This window comes from Embiotoca jacksoni, unplaced genomic scaffold (genome assembly GCF_022577435.1).
Source record: "Embiotoca jacksoni isolate LCO1_2020_lvr unplaced genomic scaffold, fEmbJac1.0.p SCAF_60, whole genome shotgun sequence".
NCBI classification, from domain to species: Eukaryota; Metazoa; Chordata; class Actinopteri; family Embiotocidae; genus Embiotoca; species Embiotoca jacksoni.
In genome coordinates, this window is record NW_027185415.1 from 1205663 (window position 1) to 1224204 (window position 18542).

The following is an 18542-nucleotide window of genomic DNA, read 5'->3' on the forward strand; positions in this document are numbered from 1 at the left end:
CAAGATATTCTGATATTCATGATTCTGAGTCCAGGTAGGGATGTTAGAGTCGTGATGTGAACCAGCCTCGATCAGCACCACGGACAGCAGCTGCAGCTGATCGCAGGCTGGTTTGCAGGATGGAAGTTGACCTCTCAGTGATGAGATGGAGTTGTCTACCGTTGTCTTATTTGACAAAACAAGCGGTATTAATTATTCTAATGATGACAACCATCAGTTTTGATCAGATACAACATCCAGGTTGTAGAACAAGCTGGAAGCAGCTGTCATGACTCTCCAGGGAGACGCCACTCAAGGAGCAGTGAGAGGACGGGTTTTCTTCCTTCATTGTTAAAATGCTGATTTGATTTTCGTGCTATTGAATTTAGAAAAGTTTCTTTTTTAAAGACAAAATGATGAGAGCGCTGGACTTACAACGAAGGTGTCGTACGAGAACTTGTGTCTGTGGAGGAGATGCTGGAGGAAGTTGGAGCTCTTGTAGCTGGGGTCGCCCCACGGCATGGCTGAACATACCGGACACACCTGGAGGGACCAACACACGGCTCACAGTCAGTCATTCATGTTAGGTTAGGTTAGATAGTTACTTTATTCATCCCCGAGGGGACATTTTTTAGCTACAGCAGCATACAGGAAGCAATAAGATAATAATAGAACAATAGAAAAGCAATAAAATAGCAGTAAAAATATAAAATATAAATATAAAATGCACAGTATATACAGTATATACAGTACAGTATATATCTATATATATTATATACAAACAACCAAGAAACACAGTCAACAGTGTTATTGTTATGTGATGGATTTTGCCAGAGGTGAGTTATTGTACAGTCTTATTGCGGTCAGCAGGAATGATCTCCTGTATCAGGAATGATCTCCTGTATCTGGAATGATCTCCTGTATCTGGAATGATCTCCTGAATCTGGAATGATCTCCTGAATCTGGAATGATCTCCTGTATCTGGAATGATCTCCTGTATCAGGAATGATCTCCTGTATCTGGAATGATCTCCTGTATCTGGAATGATCTCCTGTATCTGGAATGATCTCCTGAATCTGGAATGATCTCCTGTATCTGGAATGATCTCCTGAATCTGGAATGATCTCCTGTATCAGGAATGATCTCCTGAATCTGGAATGATCTCCTGTATCAGGAATGATCTCCTGAATCTGGAATGATCTCCTGTATCTGGAATGATCTCCTGTATCAGGAATGATCTCCTGTATCTGGAATGATCTCCTGAATCTGGAATGATCTCCTGAATCTGGAATGATCTCCTGTATCTGGAATGATCTCCTGAATCTGGAATGATCTCCTGTATCAGGAATGATCTCCTGAATCTGGAATGATCTCCTGTATCTGGAATGATCTCCTGAATCTGGAATGATCTCCTGTATCTGGAATGATCTCCTGAATCTGGAATGATCTCCTGTATCAGGAATGATCTCCTGAATCTGGAATGATCTCCTGTATCTGGAATGATCTCCTGTATCAGGAATGATCTCCTGTATCTGGAATGATCTCCTGTATCAGGAATGATCTCCTGTATCAGGAATGATCTCCTGTATCTGTCCTTGTGACAGCAGCTGGAGGAGTCTTTTGGAGAACGTCCTCCTCTGTCCCTGCAGCAGGTGGAGAGGGTGGTCTGGATTATCCAATATGGATAATAGTTTGTTCAGCGTCCTCCTCAATGTGTGCAGGATGTGTTTCACACTGAGCTGTTGAACTCCTGCTGAGGTTTATCCAGCTCATGGGTTTCTCAGAGAAGGTAACTGGGCTCGCTCGAGGTTCTTGAGGACGTTTCATGTCTCATCTGAAAGGTTTCTGTAGTTCTAACTGATGTTGTGGGAGCATCCAAACAACTAAGGAGGATTTTCAACAATTACTGAGTCCCTCTACACTTGAAGCTTGTCCACCCTGAGGACAGAACAGCCAGGCATCAGCAGAGCAGTGTAGTGTACTGTAGTATAGTGTAGTGTACTGTAGTATAGTGTACTATAGTATGGTGTACTGTAGTGTAGTGTACTGTAGTATAGTGTAGTGTAGTGTAGTGTAGTGTACTGCACTGTAGTATAGTGTACTGTAGTATAGTAGTGTACTGTAGTGTAGTGTACTGTAGTGTAGTATAGTGCAGTGTAGTGTACTGTAGTATAGTGTAGTGTAGTGTAGTATAGTGTACTATAGTGTAGTGTAGTATAGTATAGTGTACTTTAGTATAGTATAGTATAGTATAGTGTACTGTACTCTCACCACTTTGTTGGGGTCATTGCGGTGGTTGTCCATGCAGTGCTTCACCAGTTCCTGCTGGTCCAAGTTTCTGGCTCCACAGAACGGACACACAAACGTTGACCGGTTTGGAATATTGCTGCATATGGGAGGAAACACACACACTCTCACACACACACACACACACACACACACACACACACACACACACACACACACACACACACACACACACACACACATAAATACAGACACACAGTGCCACCGCAGCACTAATTGTGAGTGTCACACAGCAATGTGTGAAACAAACATTCAACACACCTGTAATACTGTGTTTATGACCTGAAGGTCACTGAGTGGCGGCTACCTCGCTGTCTGCTGCTCTGCTGCTGCCAGCCCCGTCTGTCTACAGTATACTGAGTCTCCCTGTGATAGCGACCATCGGTAATGAATGTTTGAGCTGTAGCCACTTGATTCCTGTTTCATTTCAACCATGAGGGTACAAAACCGTGTGTGTGTGTGTGTGTGTGTGTGTGTGTGTGTGCGTGAATGTGTGTGTGTACCTTGGTATAGGCTGGGAGGTCGGTACCACCGGGACAAACTTGGGACAGTTGGCGATCTGCTCTTGTACTTTGGAACAGGAAGCGATGTGGGACCTCATCTTCACCAGAGCTACCTGAGGACCAACACACACACACACACACACACACACACACACACACACACACACACACACATTCACTGCTGTGGTCGTACCGTAACAACGGTTATATAAAACTATAAAGCTCCTCCTAACGGATGGTTTTCTAACAGTGATGAAGTCAGCGTCTACCTTCTTGCTACAGCCCCTGCAGGGTGCCTTGTAGGAGGCCAGCTGCTTCTCCACGCTGGAGGAGCGCTCCACTTTCTTGGGGTCAAAGGGCACGCGGCAGAGAGGGCAGAGGGGCGAGGTCACCTGGAGACAAGGCTGCAGACACTCCCCACAGAACCTGGAGGGACAGAGGACACACAGCAGGGGGTGAAGCTTTGTCCACCTCCCCTCAGGGGGGAATTTATTTTCTTGACAGGAAGGTTGTTGATGAGAGTTTATATATTTCTGACTGGTGAATGTCAAAAGTGAATTTCATCAACCCAAACAGATACCAGTTTGACAAACAATCCCAAAGAATCTGCAAACCAAACTGTTGGTGATGGAAAAAAAGATTTATCTCTTCCTCTTGTTTGCATTGTGGCTCCAGAAAGTCTCTTTTGTTGTCTGTCTTATTTGCAAGTGATTCCTTTTGTTTTACTTTCCGCATCTAATTGACGACTCCCCTGTGTCCTTATCTACCTACAACCAACTCTGTATTACCGTACGGAAGCAGATACAAAGGGAATGGGAGTGACTGTCAACTGTTTGTCACACTGTATAAAGCTGCCCTACGGAGGAGTGACGTGAAGGACTGCTGGGGGGAGCACTGCTGGACACCCCTCTTTGAGGGTGCATGTAGCTGCTCCTTCTTGCAAGAATAAATGTCCGATGTGTTTGATTTTGAACCAAGCCTCTGAGTCATTTTTCCAACAGTTGGAAACACTGCAGCACGCGATGAGTGTTTCCTGAAGCTTCATCCGGCCATCAGCAGCAGGGGAGTAAAAATAGTTTTCCCTTTAACCAGGAATAGAGCTGCGGGTACCTGAGGTCCCTCTGCTCTCTGCAGCTCCCTTCAGATCCACACCGAGCAGTCACAGCTGATCGCGGTGTCACACCATCAGCTGTTCACGGCCTCAGATCATCCGGGCCGAAGACGTCTGTTTCAAACACTCTGCTGGAGGTATCTTTGTTGGTTTTTTTCACTTGCGTACCTCCAGCACGCCACGTGACTTGACTTCCTGTTTAATCTGTGAAATGACTGACGGCTTTTTTCTATTATTCATGATTCATTGTGCTTGAATGTGCGCCTTGTTTTTTTTCTCCCCGCACAGACGCGAGGTCGGTCTCAGCGCACGACTCAGCGTTATTCTGGAACGACGTCATCGCATCATACGTGTGACGTAAAGGTGTAACACCTGACATATTTTATTTGTTTCATCAAAACAGCAAACGTGGACTTCGGAAAAATAAAATAAGACTCACATCTGTTTTTCTGTCCTGTAATTTAAAACTGTAAAACAATCTGAGGGTAGTGGATTTATTTTCCAGCCCTCTGGAGAACGTGAGAAATAAAGATTTCAGCGCAGATGAACTTCAGTGTTTCCCCTGAACAGAAGCAGCAGAGGCCCGCTGGCACACGCTCACCTCACACAACCAGAAACAGGAAATGATCATCACTGTTTTCTTCACAGCTGCAGTGACGAAGCTGATGTGATTTCGTTGTGTAAAATTCAAAATTCAACGTGCAGAAAACAGAAAAACAAAAACAGTTTGGATTTACTTTCCTGGAAAACGTCCACTTTCTGCTGCGTCTCACCTCCGCAGGTCAGTGCTCAACTTATTTACCACAACAGCTGAAGTTACTTTAAAATGATGATTTTACATGGAAACAATCAGATGATGAGTTTATAAAATACAACAGATTCTGGTTTCCAGTGGTTTTGGCCTCTTTTACAAACTCAACATGTGTTTGTCTGATTTCAACATTAGTTTTAATGTCCAGAGAAGAAAAAGTATTTTATATTTATTAAAAACAACAAAAACTCAATAAAAGTAATAGAAATGTGTGTTTTGGTCTCGGCCACTCAGCCACAACATTGCTGCTCACATACTGATAATAAACTGGTAATAACAATCTGTCAGGATTATATAGAATATATTCTGGTGAAAATATTGACTTTAACTTTAGTAGGATGGAGCTGTGTGAACTCTGACCAGACTCTTTATCTGTCTTTATTCTATTTGCATCATGAATACCACGTGTAGTTTGAACTGGAAGGTAGATGGTGGATCATTTGATATATTTGTGATTTAAAAAGTTATTTTTAGCACCGAGGTTCAGATGAATTATTGTTGGATTTATGGCACACATGCAGCCTCTCAGGTCTCCGGGTGTTTTTGGGTCCACAGCTGGAGCACCGTCAGCTGGAGCACCGTCAGCTGGAGCACCGTCAGCTGGAGCACCGTCAGCACCGTCAGCTGGAGCACCGTCAGCACCGTCAGCTGGAGCTGCTGCCTGGTGTTTTCCAGCTGACACTGAACCCGCCGCAGCTGCACACGACGCGACATGAACTTCCTGCGTGTGCACACACAACAACACAATCCAAACAACAAGGAGCTACTTTACGTGTGAGCGCAGCTGGCGATGCTGACGGGTTTGTGGTAGACCTCCAGGCAGATGGGACAGGAGAACTGGCTCTCGATGCCCTCCGCCGGGGCGGCCGGCGCGCCGGAGCCGCTGCCGGGCTGCTGCTGCTGCTGCTGGCGGAGCTGGGCGCTCGCAGAGACAAAGCTCCGAAACATCGCCATCATGGAGCCGGAGAGGACCTGCGACAGCAGCTCGCTGGCCGAGAGAGGACGCGGTCAGGTGTTCACGCCGCCGCTAGCCGCTGCAGAGTCCGCTCAGCGGGCTGCAGACGTGTCGCACGAACATGGTGGCGTTTAGAAACACTCGTCTGAAAATCCGGTCCAGCGCAGCGCAGCACCACTCGTCGGACGCAGGGCAGACATGCCGGAGAAGTAAACATTGGCAGCAGCTCGTTGGCGCGTGTCCGCGCGACGCTGCGGGATGACCTGAATAAAAAGCTCGATCTCCAAACCGCGCGACGCAGCTGACGCCGCATCCGGGCGGGATGGAGATCCGCGCTGCTGGAGCAGCACCAGAGAGAGCAGCACCAGAGAGCAGCACCAGAGAGCAGCAGCAGAGAGCAGCAGAGAGCAGCAGAGAGCAGCACCAGAGAGCAGCACCAGAGAGCAGCAGAGAGCAGCAGAGAGCAGCACCAGAGAGCAGCAGAGAGCAGCAGAGAGCACCAGAGAGCAGCAGAGAGCAGCAGAGAGCAGCACCAGAGAGCAGCACCAGAGAGCACCAGAGAGCAGCAGAGAGCAGCAGAGAGCAGCACCAGAGAGCAGCAGAGAGCAGCACCAGAGAGCAGCAGAGAGCAGCACCAGAGAGCAGCAGAGAGCAGCAGAGAGCAGCGCCACTGCGCGCGTTGCTTTGTGGGGGTTGAAGTCTTCCCGTTCACGTCTTCACACCACCGCGTGGACCTGGACGGAACTGCAGTCCCACAGCTGGGCCGGGTCAGAGGAACGGGACCGAAGCCCTGGTCCAAACCACGGACCGGGTGTCATCAGGGTTTATTAATCATCTCTATTAATCTCACATTAATGGGAGAAACAGAAATAAACCACCTCACTGCTGCTTTATTATTCATTTATACCTTTCTCTGCACACCTGTGAGATCCAACCAGCAGCTCTGGTGACGTCAGCCGGCTTCATACAGATTGTTTATGTTGGTATTTGTGCTCTTACAGGCTGGACAGACAGACGGACCACGCGTTGCATTGACACCACGACCTGATGGTTTTCTGCTGACATCTGGAATCCACTGTTGGCTCTGAGGTCGAGCAGATTTCAAACAAGTGGAGCAAAGAGTGTGTTTGTGGGACAATGTGGGACACGGTCGTCTAAAATGTTCATGTCCAACTTAGAACATAAAAACACATCACAGCTTAAAGGTTTGGGCCGTTAACACGTGATGCACGAAATACAATACATTAGATTTGATTTTGGTCTCGTGGTGCCACCGTCCTCCCACAGTCTGCACACCTGTGGTCGCCAGCAAAATGTGGTGAACAAAAGTTATTTCAATTACTGTCTCCTGATCTGTCTGCCAATCATCTTCTGGTTTCCGTGGTAACGTCTTTGTTGGAGCTGCATTTCCAGGTTTTAGAAGAGAGTCTGTCCTCCAGTGTTCAATCAATATGTGGGACGCAGGACGAGTGCAGTCCCTCTTAAAGTGGGACACCTGGTGTCTGAACCAGAAGACGTGGATCTCTTCCTCTGCTGCAGCCTCACAAACTGATCACTTCATTAATAATGAGAGCCGGAGGAAGGATGGCGGCAACCTGTGAATGCACAAGTCAGGAGATAAAACCAGGTCAGGAAGACAGACGTGAAGTGTCTCAAGCAGAACCTGAGGGACAGACTGCAGGACCTGAAGAGAGCGGGTCTCAGGCTCGGTCCTCCAGCTTCAAAAGAACCAGCAGGTGGCGCTGTGAACCGGCATGTTGTTTACGTTCGCAAAACGTCGCGAAGAAGATTTCCTACGTCATCAAGGAAAGCCACCACGATTACGAGCGCACGGGAGTGAGTGAGGCACGTTTTCGTGGATAAATATTTCACGACATTTAACGGAAGCGTCGCGTCATTGCGCGGCTCGCGACGGGAAAAGTAGTACTTTAGTCCGGCTGACAGACTTGTCCCAGCAGACTGGTCCCAGTCCGGTCGGACATCGTCCAACAAGTCATGTGCCAGGTGGAGGAAGACTACCAGCACGCGCTGGGGCGCGCGGACCTGCCCAGGTAGGCTTTCATTAACATCGCGACACAACCCTGCGCTTTACGGCAGGAGGTGGCCTGGGGATGTTGAGTGTTGCTAAGGTGCCTGGAGCTCTCCTCGGGGGTCCAAACCTTGGTCCTGTTCACCTGGAAGGACGTGGAGGCAGCCGGGGGAAGACCAGTGTGAGGGTCCGGGTCACCGGAGCCTGAGGGAGACCGACTCCGGTGGATCACGAGTTCAGGACTGCTCCTGTTGCGCGTGCACAGAGTGCAGCACTGCCACGTGCACGGAGCTCAGGGAAGCTGTCTCATCACCTCTGAGTGGTTTTGTTGAGGATGGTCCAACAAGACCCACCTGATGAGAAGTCACCTCACCACCAACCAGCTGCTGTTTATTCAGGATGGATGATGGATGATGGATGGATGGATGGATGGGTGGATGGATGGGTGGATGGATGATGGATGGATGGGCGGATGATGGATGGATGATGGATGGATGGATGATGGGTGGATGATGGATGATGGATGGATGGATGATGGATGGATGGATGAAGTGTGATGAAACATGAACGTGCTGCTCCTCTTGTTTCTTTAGTGCCTCCAAGAAGTGTGTGAAGTGCAAAGAGGCGTCTGCAGCTGTGGTGATCAGAGCAGGAGACAGGTACTGCAGGTGAGTCTGAATGATGCAGGTCTTCCACCACCGACCTGACCGCTTGTCTGAACCTGAAAAAGAAAAGATGCAGAATAAATCCTCTAAATATGAGTAAAATGGTGAAACACGTTGTGTTCCTCATGTTTGTAGTTTCCTGTCATAGATGTTGGCGCAAAAACAAATACTCCGTTTATAAAACACCCAGTTCTGTAGTTTCAGGTCAAATCCTGCTTGAAGTGCACCGAACAGTCAGAGCTGGATATTTGATGTACTGAACATCACTTCAACTGGCTGCTGTTGTTTGCTGAACTAAACAGGATCAGATCATTATCATCTGAAACATCTTCATGTATTCAAGGAGTTGAACTAGAGATGAAGCTCCAGCATGAATCTGTTGCTCTGCAGCTGAGTGAATATTATTTGAGAAATTAAGTGTAAATGTACTTTGTTTACAGTAAAAACCAGTTATGAAGGGTTTGTGTCAGAGTTTCACTGTCTTCACTCAGGTCCTCTCTGTCTCTCCGTCTGTCCGTCTGTCTGTCCGTCTGTCTCTCTGCCTGTCTGTCTGTCTGTCTGTCTCTGTCTGTCTGTCTCTCCGTCTGTCTGTCCTTCTATCTGTCTGTCTCTCCATCTGTCTGTCTCTCGCTCTGTCTGTCTATCTGTCTGTCTCTCTCTTCGTCTGTCTGTCTATCTGTCTGTCTCTCTTCGTCTGTCTCTCTGTCTGTCTGTCTGTCTATCTGTCTGTCTCTCTCTCCGTCTGTCTCTCCGTCTCTCTGTCTGTCTCTCGGTCTGTCTGTCTGTCTGTCAGGAGCTGCTTCCAAGAGTTCTTCATCCACAAGTTCAGAGCGGTGCTGGGAAAGACCCGAGTGATTTTCCCCGGAGAGAAGGTCAGCTGTGCTTCACGTTGTCTCCCGACACAACACGACAGAACTCACCCGACCGATTGGATGTGTTTGTGACGGCGAGTGTCTCCTGTTGCAGGTGCTGCTGGCCGTGTCCGGAGGTCCTTCTTCCTGTTCCATGCTCCGTCAAGTCCAAGAGGTTTGTGTCCGTGTTCCTATCAGAGAGTGTCTGCTGGATGTGTTCACACCAACCATCATCCATCAGTGATGTCATCATCCATCAGTGATGTCATCATCCATCAGTGATGTCATCGTTGGTTCGTGAACGTTATGAATCCTCCAGTTCAGATTCTGTCCGTCACCATCTTGTTAGTTTGGAGCGGTTTGGAGCAGGAAGTGACCATATTTGGACGTCTAAAAACGTGGAGTCAGTGAGCTGCTGTTGGTGGATTAAAGGTGTGATGTTATAAATTCAAACTCTCCTCCTCCTCCTCCTCCTCCTCCTCCTCCCAGGGTTTGAGTCACACTGCTCACAAGAAGCTGCGGTTCTCACCGGGCCTCGTCTACATCGACGGTAAATGAAGAGCTGTGTTTTTCACGCTCGACTCGGCTGGAGGAGTTCAGTTGTGTGAAAACGTTGCGGTCTGTTCCCAGAGGGTGGCGCTGTGGGTCAGTCTGCGGAGGAGCGGCGGAGGACGGTGGCGGAGCTGCAGGTGGTGTTCAGAGCGACCGGGTTCCCCTTCCACGTGGTGCCTCTGGAGCAGGTGTGTGTGGGGGGGGGGGGGGCGAAGCAGCTAACAGGAAGTTGAGCTTTAAATGTCGGGCTGAATCATCCAACATCAAAGTCTCCCTGACGAGGCTGAAACCTGCAACACTGGCAGCAGTACAGTCAGAAGTGTTGGAGCTGATGGTTGAATGTGTCGTCCCCTCTCCCCCCTCCTCCCCCTGTCCCCCTCCCTCCCCCTCCCTCCCTCCGAAGGTCCTGGACCTCCCTGCGTCGGTGGTGGTGCCGGGCGCGTCCCCTTCAGAGCGCCCGGCCAGCGCCTACAAAGCCGCCGTGGACCGCTTCATCCAGAGCGACAGCAGCACCCGTCGGACGGCGCCGGAGGAGACGACGGCTCCGGACGTCCAGGAGTCCCACACACACACTCTGCAGCGGCTGATCGGCTCCGTGAAGACGCTGACGGCCAGAGACGACCTGCTCGCCACGTTAAGGTCAGACTGTCTCCCCGGTACACGACCACGACTCCCATCGGGCTCGGCGGTGATCTGTAGTCGGATCAGAGATGTGGTGACGAGGCTCCGCTGGTTCTCCTTCGTTTTCTGTTTTCATCCTGAACTTCAGACGGATCTCGTGCTCATTTTCCTGCTGCGAGTGTCTTAGTGTGCAGCGACTCACATCCAGAGAAAACAACAACGCTAATGATGTTCTTAAAATCCAAACTGATTTTAAATCCTGGTGTGAAATCCGTCTGTTTTTACTTCAGCTCCCTGTGACTGATCAGCTTTCAGAGCATCTGTCTGCATGTACACATTCTGTCAGGAGTCCCGTGAGCACACAGCAACAAAGAAAAGGAGATGTGTTTTTCTATCATGAATTCAACAAAAATATCAACCTGTTGGAAAAATGACTCAGAGGTTTGGTTCAAAATCAAACACATCGGACATTTATTCTTGCAAGAAGGAGCAGCTACATGCACCCTCAAAGAGGGGTGTCCAGCAGTGCTCCCCCCAGCAGTCCTTCACGTCACTCCTCCGTAGGGCAGCTTTATACAGTGTGACAAACAGTTGACAGTCACTCCCATTCCCTTTGTATCTGCTTCCGTACGGTAATACAGAGTTGGTTGTAGGTAGATAAGGACACAGGGGAGTCGTCAATTAGATGCGGAAAGTAAAACAAAAGGAATCACTTGCAAATAAGACAGACAACAAAAGAGACTTTCTGGAGCCACAATGCAAACAAGAGGAAGAGATAAATCTTTTCTTTTTTTGAAGGAGCTTCTGATTGTACAGCCTGATTCTGGTCCGATGGATCAGAAGAAGGGGTGGATTGACCAGAATCAGGCTGTATAATCAGAAGCTCCCTATTGATGGACAGGTGAACCTTGACGTGTGTGATGTCATCATGCTGAGATTTAAAGAGCTCTGAGACCTTCAGAAAAAAGGTTTTGGACGCCTGATGAAGCCGAATTGAACGTCTTCAGTCACATGTGACTGTTCTGTTTTTTATATTCACCACAAAATGTCAGTTTCCTGTTTATCATCTGTATTAATTCAATAAAATCCTTTTACACTTTACAACATTATACACAGAAACCCAACAATTTCAACAATTCAACAATTCAACAATTCCCAGATAAGCTAAGAGGGAAAAAATCTTTAATGGAGAAAAACCTCCAACAGAGGTGGGCGGAGCTTCTGTTAACAGAACCGGGCTCAGAGGGGGGCGGAGCTTCTGTTAACAGAACCAGGATCAGAGGGGGGCGGAGCTTCTGTTAACAGAACTGGGCTCAGAGGGGGGCGGAGCTTCTGTTAACAGAACCAGGATCAGAGGGGGGCGGAGCTTCTGTTAACAGAACCAGGATCAGAGGTGGGCGGAGCATCTGTTAACAGAACCGGGCTCAGAGGGGGGCGGAGCTTCTGTTAACAGAACCTGGCTCAGAGGCGCCTCGACCGGTTGGAGGTGAGAGGAGAGCAGAGAGAGAAAAGGATAGTATAGAGATCTAAAACATGAACTGTTGGTGCAGCTCCAGATATCTGCAGAGGAAAGAACAGAAACTTTGTGAGCGAGGGAACTGAATGGACAACAAGCAAAAGTGATGAATTATTATTCGTATTAAAAGTCAGTGTTTCAGAGAGGATGAAATGTTTGTTGCTCTCTCCTCAGGCAGCACCTGCTGGTGCACACGGCCCGCTCCGAGGGTTACAGCAAACTGATGCTGGGAGACAACTGCACCCGACTGGCTGTGAAGCTGCTCAGCAGCATCTCACTGGGCCGCGGAGCACAGCTGGCTCAGGACACGGTGGGTGTCCACGTCCACGGCAGACAGGAACAACCGTGTCTCCGCTCTCATATTTTGTTCGGAGGTTATCGGGTAGAAAAGTTGACGTGACTTCAGTTGATAAACGTTGCCGTGTGTTTGTTTGTTTGTTTGTTTGTGCTTACAGGGTTTCTCCGACTCCAGATACGGTGACGTCACGTCCGTGAGGCCGATGAGGGACTACTCAGCCAAAGAGATCGCTTTCTACAACCACATGTTCTCCGTCCCCTCCGTGGTCACGCCGGGCCTGGACACCAAGGTGAGAAGCAGGAAATGATGTCACAGTGACACACACACACACACACACACACACACACACACACACACACACACACACACACACACACACACACCTCAGACGTGACTCCCGGTTTATACATGAAGCATTAAATCAATGTATCGAACGATTTCATTTCTGTTTTCCGGATGTGAACAGTTGATATCTCACGAACACCTCGAGGGAATTTGATCAAGCTTGGCAAAAAATATTCACTTCATACCAAGGTTGTACTGGTTTTGGGGGGGTTGGGGAGGTCAAAGGTCAAGGACTCTCTGACCCCAATTCGACATGTTTGAATGAATATGACATCTCAGATGGGATTTCTTCAAATGTGTTACGATCATTCACTCGGCCTCAAGAATGAGCTGGTTAGAGTCTGGTGGTCAAAGGTCAAAGGTCAAGCTCACTGCTCCTCTCATCTGTTCGACACCTCGAGGGGGAATTTGGTTAAATTTGGCAAAAAAACAAAAAACATTCACTTTGTACCAACGATGGCCTGATAAGATGTTGGTGTGTAAAGGTCAAAGGTCAAGGTCACCATTACCTCACCGTGAACGCGATTTTTAAAGAACACTTTGAGGGAATTTCTTTAAATTTGTCCCACATGTTCACTTTGGATCAGCAATCAACTGTTTAGAATTTGGAGGTCAAAGGTCAAGGTCACTTTGTTAATTAGCTACACTGGTTTGGACAGATATACATGTAAACTACAACTTAAATGTTTAGCGGAAGCATTAATTCTAGTTACAATGAAGGAAAACTGAAACGATGTGGAGACCAACCATCAGTGATGTCATCAACCATCAGTGATGTCATCGCTGGTTTGTGAAAGTTATGAATCCTCCAGTTCAGATTCTATCCATCACCATCTTTGCTAGGTCCGAACCGGAGCATGAAGTGACCATATTTGGACCGAGATAACTGATGGACACATTTTATTCACTTTGTTTTGGGCAGAAACACTTTGGCGACTTCATTCATGCGGCTGAGCAGCAGAGAAAGCTTCGGCTTGGGGGAGAAAAACACAGAACAAACATCAACTATGTAGAAAAGAACTTAAATGCAACACCGTAATTCAGTTTGTCTCCCAAACTATCAGGTAGAAGTTGGATTGACTTTGGATTTGATGAGAGAAGTTGAATGGGAGTCTATGGAGCCGGAGGCTTTTTGGAGCCGACCTCTAGTGGCACTCGCTGGTATTGCAGCGGAAGACACTTCTGGATCAGAACCATTTTACAGACCTGAAGATACAAACTCTTTTATATCCGGTCTGTTGGAGAGACGTCGGGTCAGATGATGTCAGTGGTTGTTTTTAAACCTCTCTGGTCTCCACTTTGAAGGTGTTGAAGTGGACCTGAAGATCTTTCAGTGTTTCATGGTTGTTAATCCAGTTAGATTTTCTGTGTGCAGAAGAGATGAATAGATTCTGTATTACAGTGAAGAACATGATGTATTTATCAGCTGCAATGTTTCTTGTATGAAACCTCAGTGGGAGCTGGAAGAGATTTACTGCTGAGTCATTAAAACCTCCAGTGTGTATACAGTGTGTGTACAGTGTGTGTGTACAGTGTGTGTGTACAGTGTGTGTATACAGTGTGTGTATACAGTGTGTGTACAGTGTGTGTGTACAGTGTGTGTATACAGTGTGTGTATACAGTGTGTGTGTACAGTGTGTGTATACAGTGTGTGTGTACAGTGTGTGTGTACAGTGTGTGTATACAGTGTGTGTGTACAGTGTGTGTGTACAGTGTGTGTATACAGTGTGTGTGTACAGTGTGTGTGTACAGTGTGTGTATACAGTGTGTGTGTACAGTGTGTGTATACAGTGTGTGTGTACAGTGTGTGTGTACAGTGTGTTTGTGTGTGTCCCTCAGACATGTGACAAGGACAGTATCCAGCGTCTGACGGAGATCTTTGTCACCAAGCTGCAGGCCGACTTCCCGTCCACCGTCAGCACCATCTACAGGTCAGCAGCGTTCCCTCCTCCTCCGGACCCCCGCTGACTCAGCACATGTACCCAGATCATTAACCAGCGTCTCGTGTGTCCTGCAGGACCAGTGAGAAGCTGCAGACGGCCGCTCGGAGCTCCTCCGCTGCTCACCTGAGCGACAGGTGTCTTCTCTGCATGTGTTCCCTGGATTCGGCTGCAGGTGAGCGCGGCTAGCGGCGAACAGCTGATTGTCCCGGGGAATCATTCCAGCGATAAACCTGAAGAGTCTGACAAGAAGCAGATCGGGATTATCTCGTAACAACCGGCGGTGACACCATCACCTGTCGGACGGATACAGTCTTCTACTGTTCGTTTTATGAGACTCTTACAGTGTAAACTGAATCCTGTGCTCCGTTCCAGATGTTCTTCTTCCCTCAGTCCACCAACACATCGTACTCTTCCACGTCAGGACTCCTACTGTGGAGACAGAGTCCTGTTGTTTAAAGCCACACTGACAGGAAATGACCTCATCATGTGAACACATCACCCTTCAAAATATCTGCAGCTTTAATTATATTACCCAGAATTCAATGTGTTTTTTTGTGTTCTTCTGTCCAGCAGCAGCAGTGGAGAAGAAACACTTTGTGTTCAGGAACAGCTGCAGCTTCCTCACACGCTTTTACTTTGAAATTTGGCGACCGTTTAGTGTAGAATGTCTCTTCTTTCTTTTTTTTTGTACTTTAACACACTGATGCACTCAAAATAGAGAGAGTTAGTTCACGAGTACAACATCTGGAACATGAGTACAACAACTGGTACCGCAGGGTACCAGCAGGTACCCTGAACCCTGAACAGTCCGTGAACCTGTGAACTGAAACTTCTCAGGACAGAAACAACAGGTCCAGATGAATCTTTGTTTTTTTCCCCACGTCTGAAGTTGTCCGTCTTCTTTCTTCTCTCCAGAGAAGGTGTCCGCCTTTCAGGCCACGCTGATCTCAGAGCAGCTCTCTCAGACCAAGTCTCCAGCAGCACCACTGAACCCAGGTACAGTACCGTCAGAGAAACCGGTTCTCCTCCACTCGAACCATCAAACAGAGAAAGTTCAGGATTTTGATGAGTGCAGTAAAACTCATCCTCAGTTAGTTTAAACCAGAATCAGATACCTGCGTTATGTTTGCTGTGTTTACAAGCTGAGGTCACGTGATCAGTCCTTCTGTGTTTCCTGTGTTGTGTTGAAGGTCCAAGATCAGCTGCTCCCAGCGGGCCGAGCTGCTGCGCTGCAGGAGCAGAGGATTGTGGGAGAGCAGCAGGCGGTGGAAGCTGCTGTTCTTCTGCAAAGTGAGTGTTGATTTGTTTTTGGCAGATTTGTCACGTTGTCATTTATCCATTATCATGACTCATCGTTCCACACCGACTCAGGACCTTCTAACTGTGGGTCACATGACTTCATTCTGGTATGAATGGGAGTCTATGGAGCCGGAGGCTTTTTGGAGCCGACCTCTAGTGGCACTCGCTGGTATTGCAGCTGAAGACACTTCTGGATCAGAACCATTTTACAGACCTGAAGCTACAAACACTTCTATAAACAGTCTGTGGTTGTTTATGTTTATTTATTAGTGGATTGATTCATTAATTCCAGTCTTCACTGCTGTTTACCTGTCAGGCTGCGGTCACCTCATGCTGTTGTGTTGTTGTGTTGTTCCAGGGAACCACAGACCGGTGACCTGAGGAGCCTGTTGTGTTACGGCTGTCAGCTGACCGTCAGAGACATGGTGAGTGAAATATTAATCTCACAAAGAAGAAACAACTTCCACATGAAGCGTCTTCTTAAACATTGTGTTGTCAGGACTTCTTCACCTGTGTGTGTGTGTGTGTGTGTGTGTGTGTTCGCTGCAGTCGTCAGTGGAGCACCTCCCTCAGTACATCCTGTCGGAGGCCCAGAGGAGGCAGCGGAGGTGAGGAGGTTCACAAGGACCCCGTTACACCTCATAAACATGAACACACGGCAGCAGCTCACAGGAAACGCAGAATAAAGATTACACCCTGAAATATTATTATGATGAACTCCTGCTGCTTCATTAATCCAGCGCTGCTGCTTTCTGATTGGTTCATTTCATGTTCCACCCAAAACACACCAGTAATGAAGTCTGAGTCTGACGACCTGAACGCACCCTGAGCTCTTCAATTGTTCATCATTCATGTGTTGTGTTGTGTTGTGTTGTGTTGTGTAGGTCCCAGATGAGAGAGGAGATCACAGAGTTTCTGCTGGATGATGGAGATGATGGAGATGAAGGAGATTAGGAGGAGGTTCAACACCGTGTTCACGTCTCGAAGGAGCCGACCAGGACTGATGACCTGCATGTTTCTGACTGCTCATTGCTTTGAACGCAGTCTAAACATTATCTCTGTGCAGGAGCTTCACTTCCTGTTTCCTCCCGGCAGCGTCATTCCATCCTGATTGGATCACAAGTGGCCTTCAAGCTTTCTGTCATTTCATGCGTCTCCACCACAGACTGGATATAAAACCACAGACTGGATATAAAACCACAGACTGGATATAAAACCACAGACTGGATATAAAACCACAGACTGGATATAAAACAACAGACTGTTTATAAAAGAGTTCGTAGCTTCAGGTCTGTAAAATGGTTCCGATCCAGAAGTGTCTTCAGCTGCAATACCAGCGAGTGCCACTAGAGGTCGGCTCCAAAAAGCCTCCGGCTCCATAGACTCCCATTCAACTTCTCTCATCAAATCCAAAGTGAATAAAATGTGTCCATCAGTTATCTCGGTGTTGTTAGCTAAAGTCACTCCTTCTTATTAGTTTTCTGGAGGTCCATCTGAAAATAATCCCTCCTTCATTAGAAAAGAAGATTCAAGAAGACCTGTTTTTGGGGGCGTGTCTGTTTGATTGACAGGCCTGTGGTGCAGTCAGGTTACAGCTATCGGTGGGCGGGACGTAGTATCGTCAGGTTTCCGATCAGATCGGTCAGATCCACCTCTGGCTCCTCCCCCAGCTCGTCCAAATATGGTTGTCGGAGGAAAATTCCTGCTATGTCTCTGATCTGTAGCTGACTCCAGGTCTCCGGGTCAATAGGACGTTCTTGAGGAGCAAACCGGTATATCCAAACCACATGTCCCGTCTATGTAATCAATCAGGTCTGTGTCCAGCAGTGTTTTTCTACCACGGGGCACACAGATGACCTTTCTCAACTAGAAGACGTGGACCATATGTGCAGATGACTGATGTATATGCTGAACGTCCTGAGGGGTGAAGAAGAGGGCGCCTCCTGACGTGGATATGAGGCCGCTCTCTTCACAAGATCGGGGTCAGACTTTCTGGACTCTTCGCGAGTACAGAAACTCTCCAAGGACGATTCAGCTGAATAAGTGTCCTGTGACTGTTTAAATCTGATGTACTCGCTTGGTTCACGTTTGACGATTTGTACACTCTTATGATTTTCCATATTTCATTTTGTAATAAATACTCAAACGCCAGCGAGCTTGAAATACTTTTGATTTCTCACATTAATTTCCACCACATTGGTCACTTCCTGCTCCGAACTAACAAGATGGTGACGGACAGAATCTGAACTGGAGGATTCATAACGTTCACAAACCAACGATGACATCACTGATGGATGATGACATCACTGATGGTGGCCGGTTGAGATCCGATCATGCCGGGACAGATCAGATGGGATTTGGATACCAGGTGAGTCTGTCAGGTAGACGGAGTGTCGCATGTCAGAAGAACAACTTCACTTATTCCATCATCGGCTGCAATCTGGACAGTCTGGAAAAGGTGGTGAAGAGGAGGACGCTGAACAAACTATTATCCATATTGGATAATCCAGACCACCCTCTCCACCTGCTGCAGGGACAGAGGAGGACGTTCTCCAAAAGACTCCTCCAGCTGCTGTCACAAGGACAGATACAGGAGATCATTCCTGATACAGGAGATCATTCCTGATACAGGAGATCATTCCAGATACAGGAGATCATTCTAGATACAGGAGATCATTCCTGATACAGGAGATCATTCTAGATACAGGAGATCATTCCTGATACAGGAGATCATTCCAGATACAGGAGATCATTCCT

At 47.8% G+C, this 18542-nt stretch overlaps 2 protein-coding genes across 6 annotated transcripts in view; one reads left to right on the forward strand and one right to left on the reverse strand.

Moving 5' to 3' along the window:
* Positions 1–5976, reverse strand: part of LOC138213508 (E3 ubiquitin-protein ligase RNF166) — an 11361-nt gene extending 5385 nt beyond the window's left edge. Inside the window, exons 1-5 of one of the 2 annotated variants that reach the window (XM_069174666.1) lie at positions 5484–5976; positions 3059–3215; positions 2790–2902; positions 2251–2392; positions 415–522 (exon numbers count right to left, since the gene is read on the reverse strand). In XM_069174666.1, the coding sequence (XP_069030767.1) occupies positions 415–522; positions 2251–2392; positions 2790–2902; positions 3059–3215; positions 5484–5668 (705 nt within the window). In that variant the 5' untranslated portion in view covers positions 5669–5976. The remainder of the gene's footprint in view (positions 1–414; positions 523–2250; positions 2393–2789; positions 2903–3058; positions 3216–5483) is intronic. The other variant, XM_069174667.1, reaches the window with a different exon arrangement.
* Positions 5977–6324: 348 nt separating this feature from the next.
* Positions 6325–17936, forward strand: ctu2 (cytosolic thiouridylase subunit 2 homolog (S. pombe)). 4 transcript variants are annotated; one of them, XM_069174712.1, is made up of 16 exons: positions 6326–7717; positions 8289–8363; positions 9154–9232; positions 9327–9386; positions 9701–9761; positions 9842–9951; positions 10167–10402; positions 12075–12210; positions 12356–12487; positions 14434–14474; positions 14561–14658; positions 15402–15482; positions 15677–15776; positions 16144–16210; positions 16335–16393; positions 16670–17936. In XM_069174712.1, exons 1-16 carry the CDS (start codon positions 7662–7664, stop codon positions 16737–16739), a joined length of 1461 nt encoding a protein of 486 aa, XP_069030813.1. In that variant the 5' UTR covers positions 6326–7661; the 3' UTR covers positions 16740–17936. The 4 variants fall into 4 exon arrangements, 2 of the variants coding, with proteins under 2 accessions (XP_069030813.1, XP_069030812.1); XM_069174711.1 differs by having other exon boundaries at positions 6327–7717; positions 14383–14474; XR_011179533.1 differs by lacking the exons at positions 16335–16393; positions 16670–17936 and adding an exon at positions 15858–16026 and having other exon boundaries at positions 14383–14474.
* The last annotated feature ends 606 nt before the right edge of the window (positions 17937–18542 follow it).

Bases quoted from the DNA above. Each gene is read 5' to 3' on its own strand.
- ctu2 (XM_069174711.1), top strand. From the start codon at position 7,662: ATGTGCCAGGTGGAGGAAGACTACCAGCACGCGCTGGGGCGCGCGGAC. The intron at 15,777-16,143 runs GTGAGTGTTGAT...GTGTTGTTCCAG, and splicing joins AGCTGCTGTTCTTCTGCAAA to GGAACCACAGACCGGTGACC. The intron at 16,394-16,669 runs GTGAGGAGGTTC...TGTGTTGTGTAG, and splicing joins GCCCAGAGGAGGCAGCGGAG to GTCCCAGATGAGAGAGGAGA.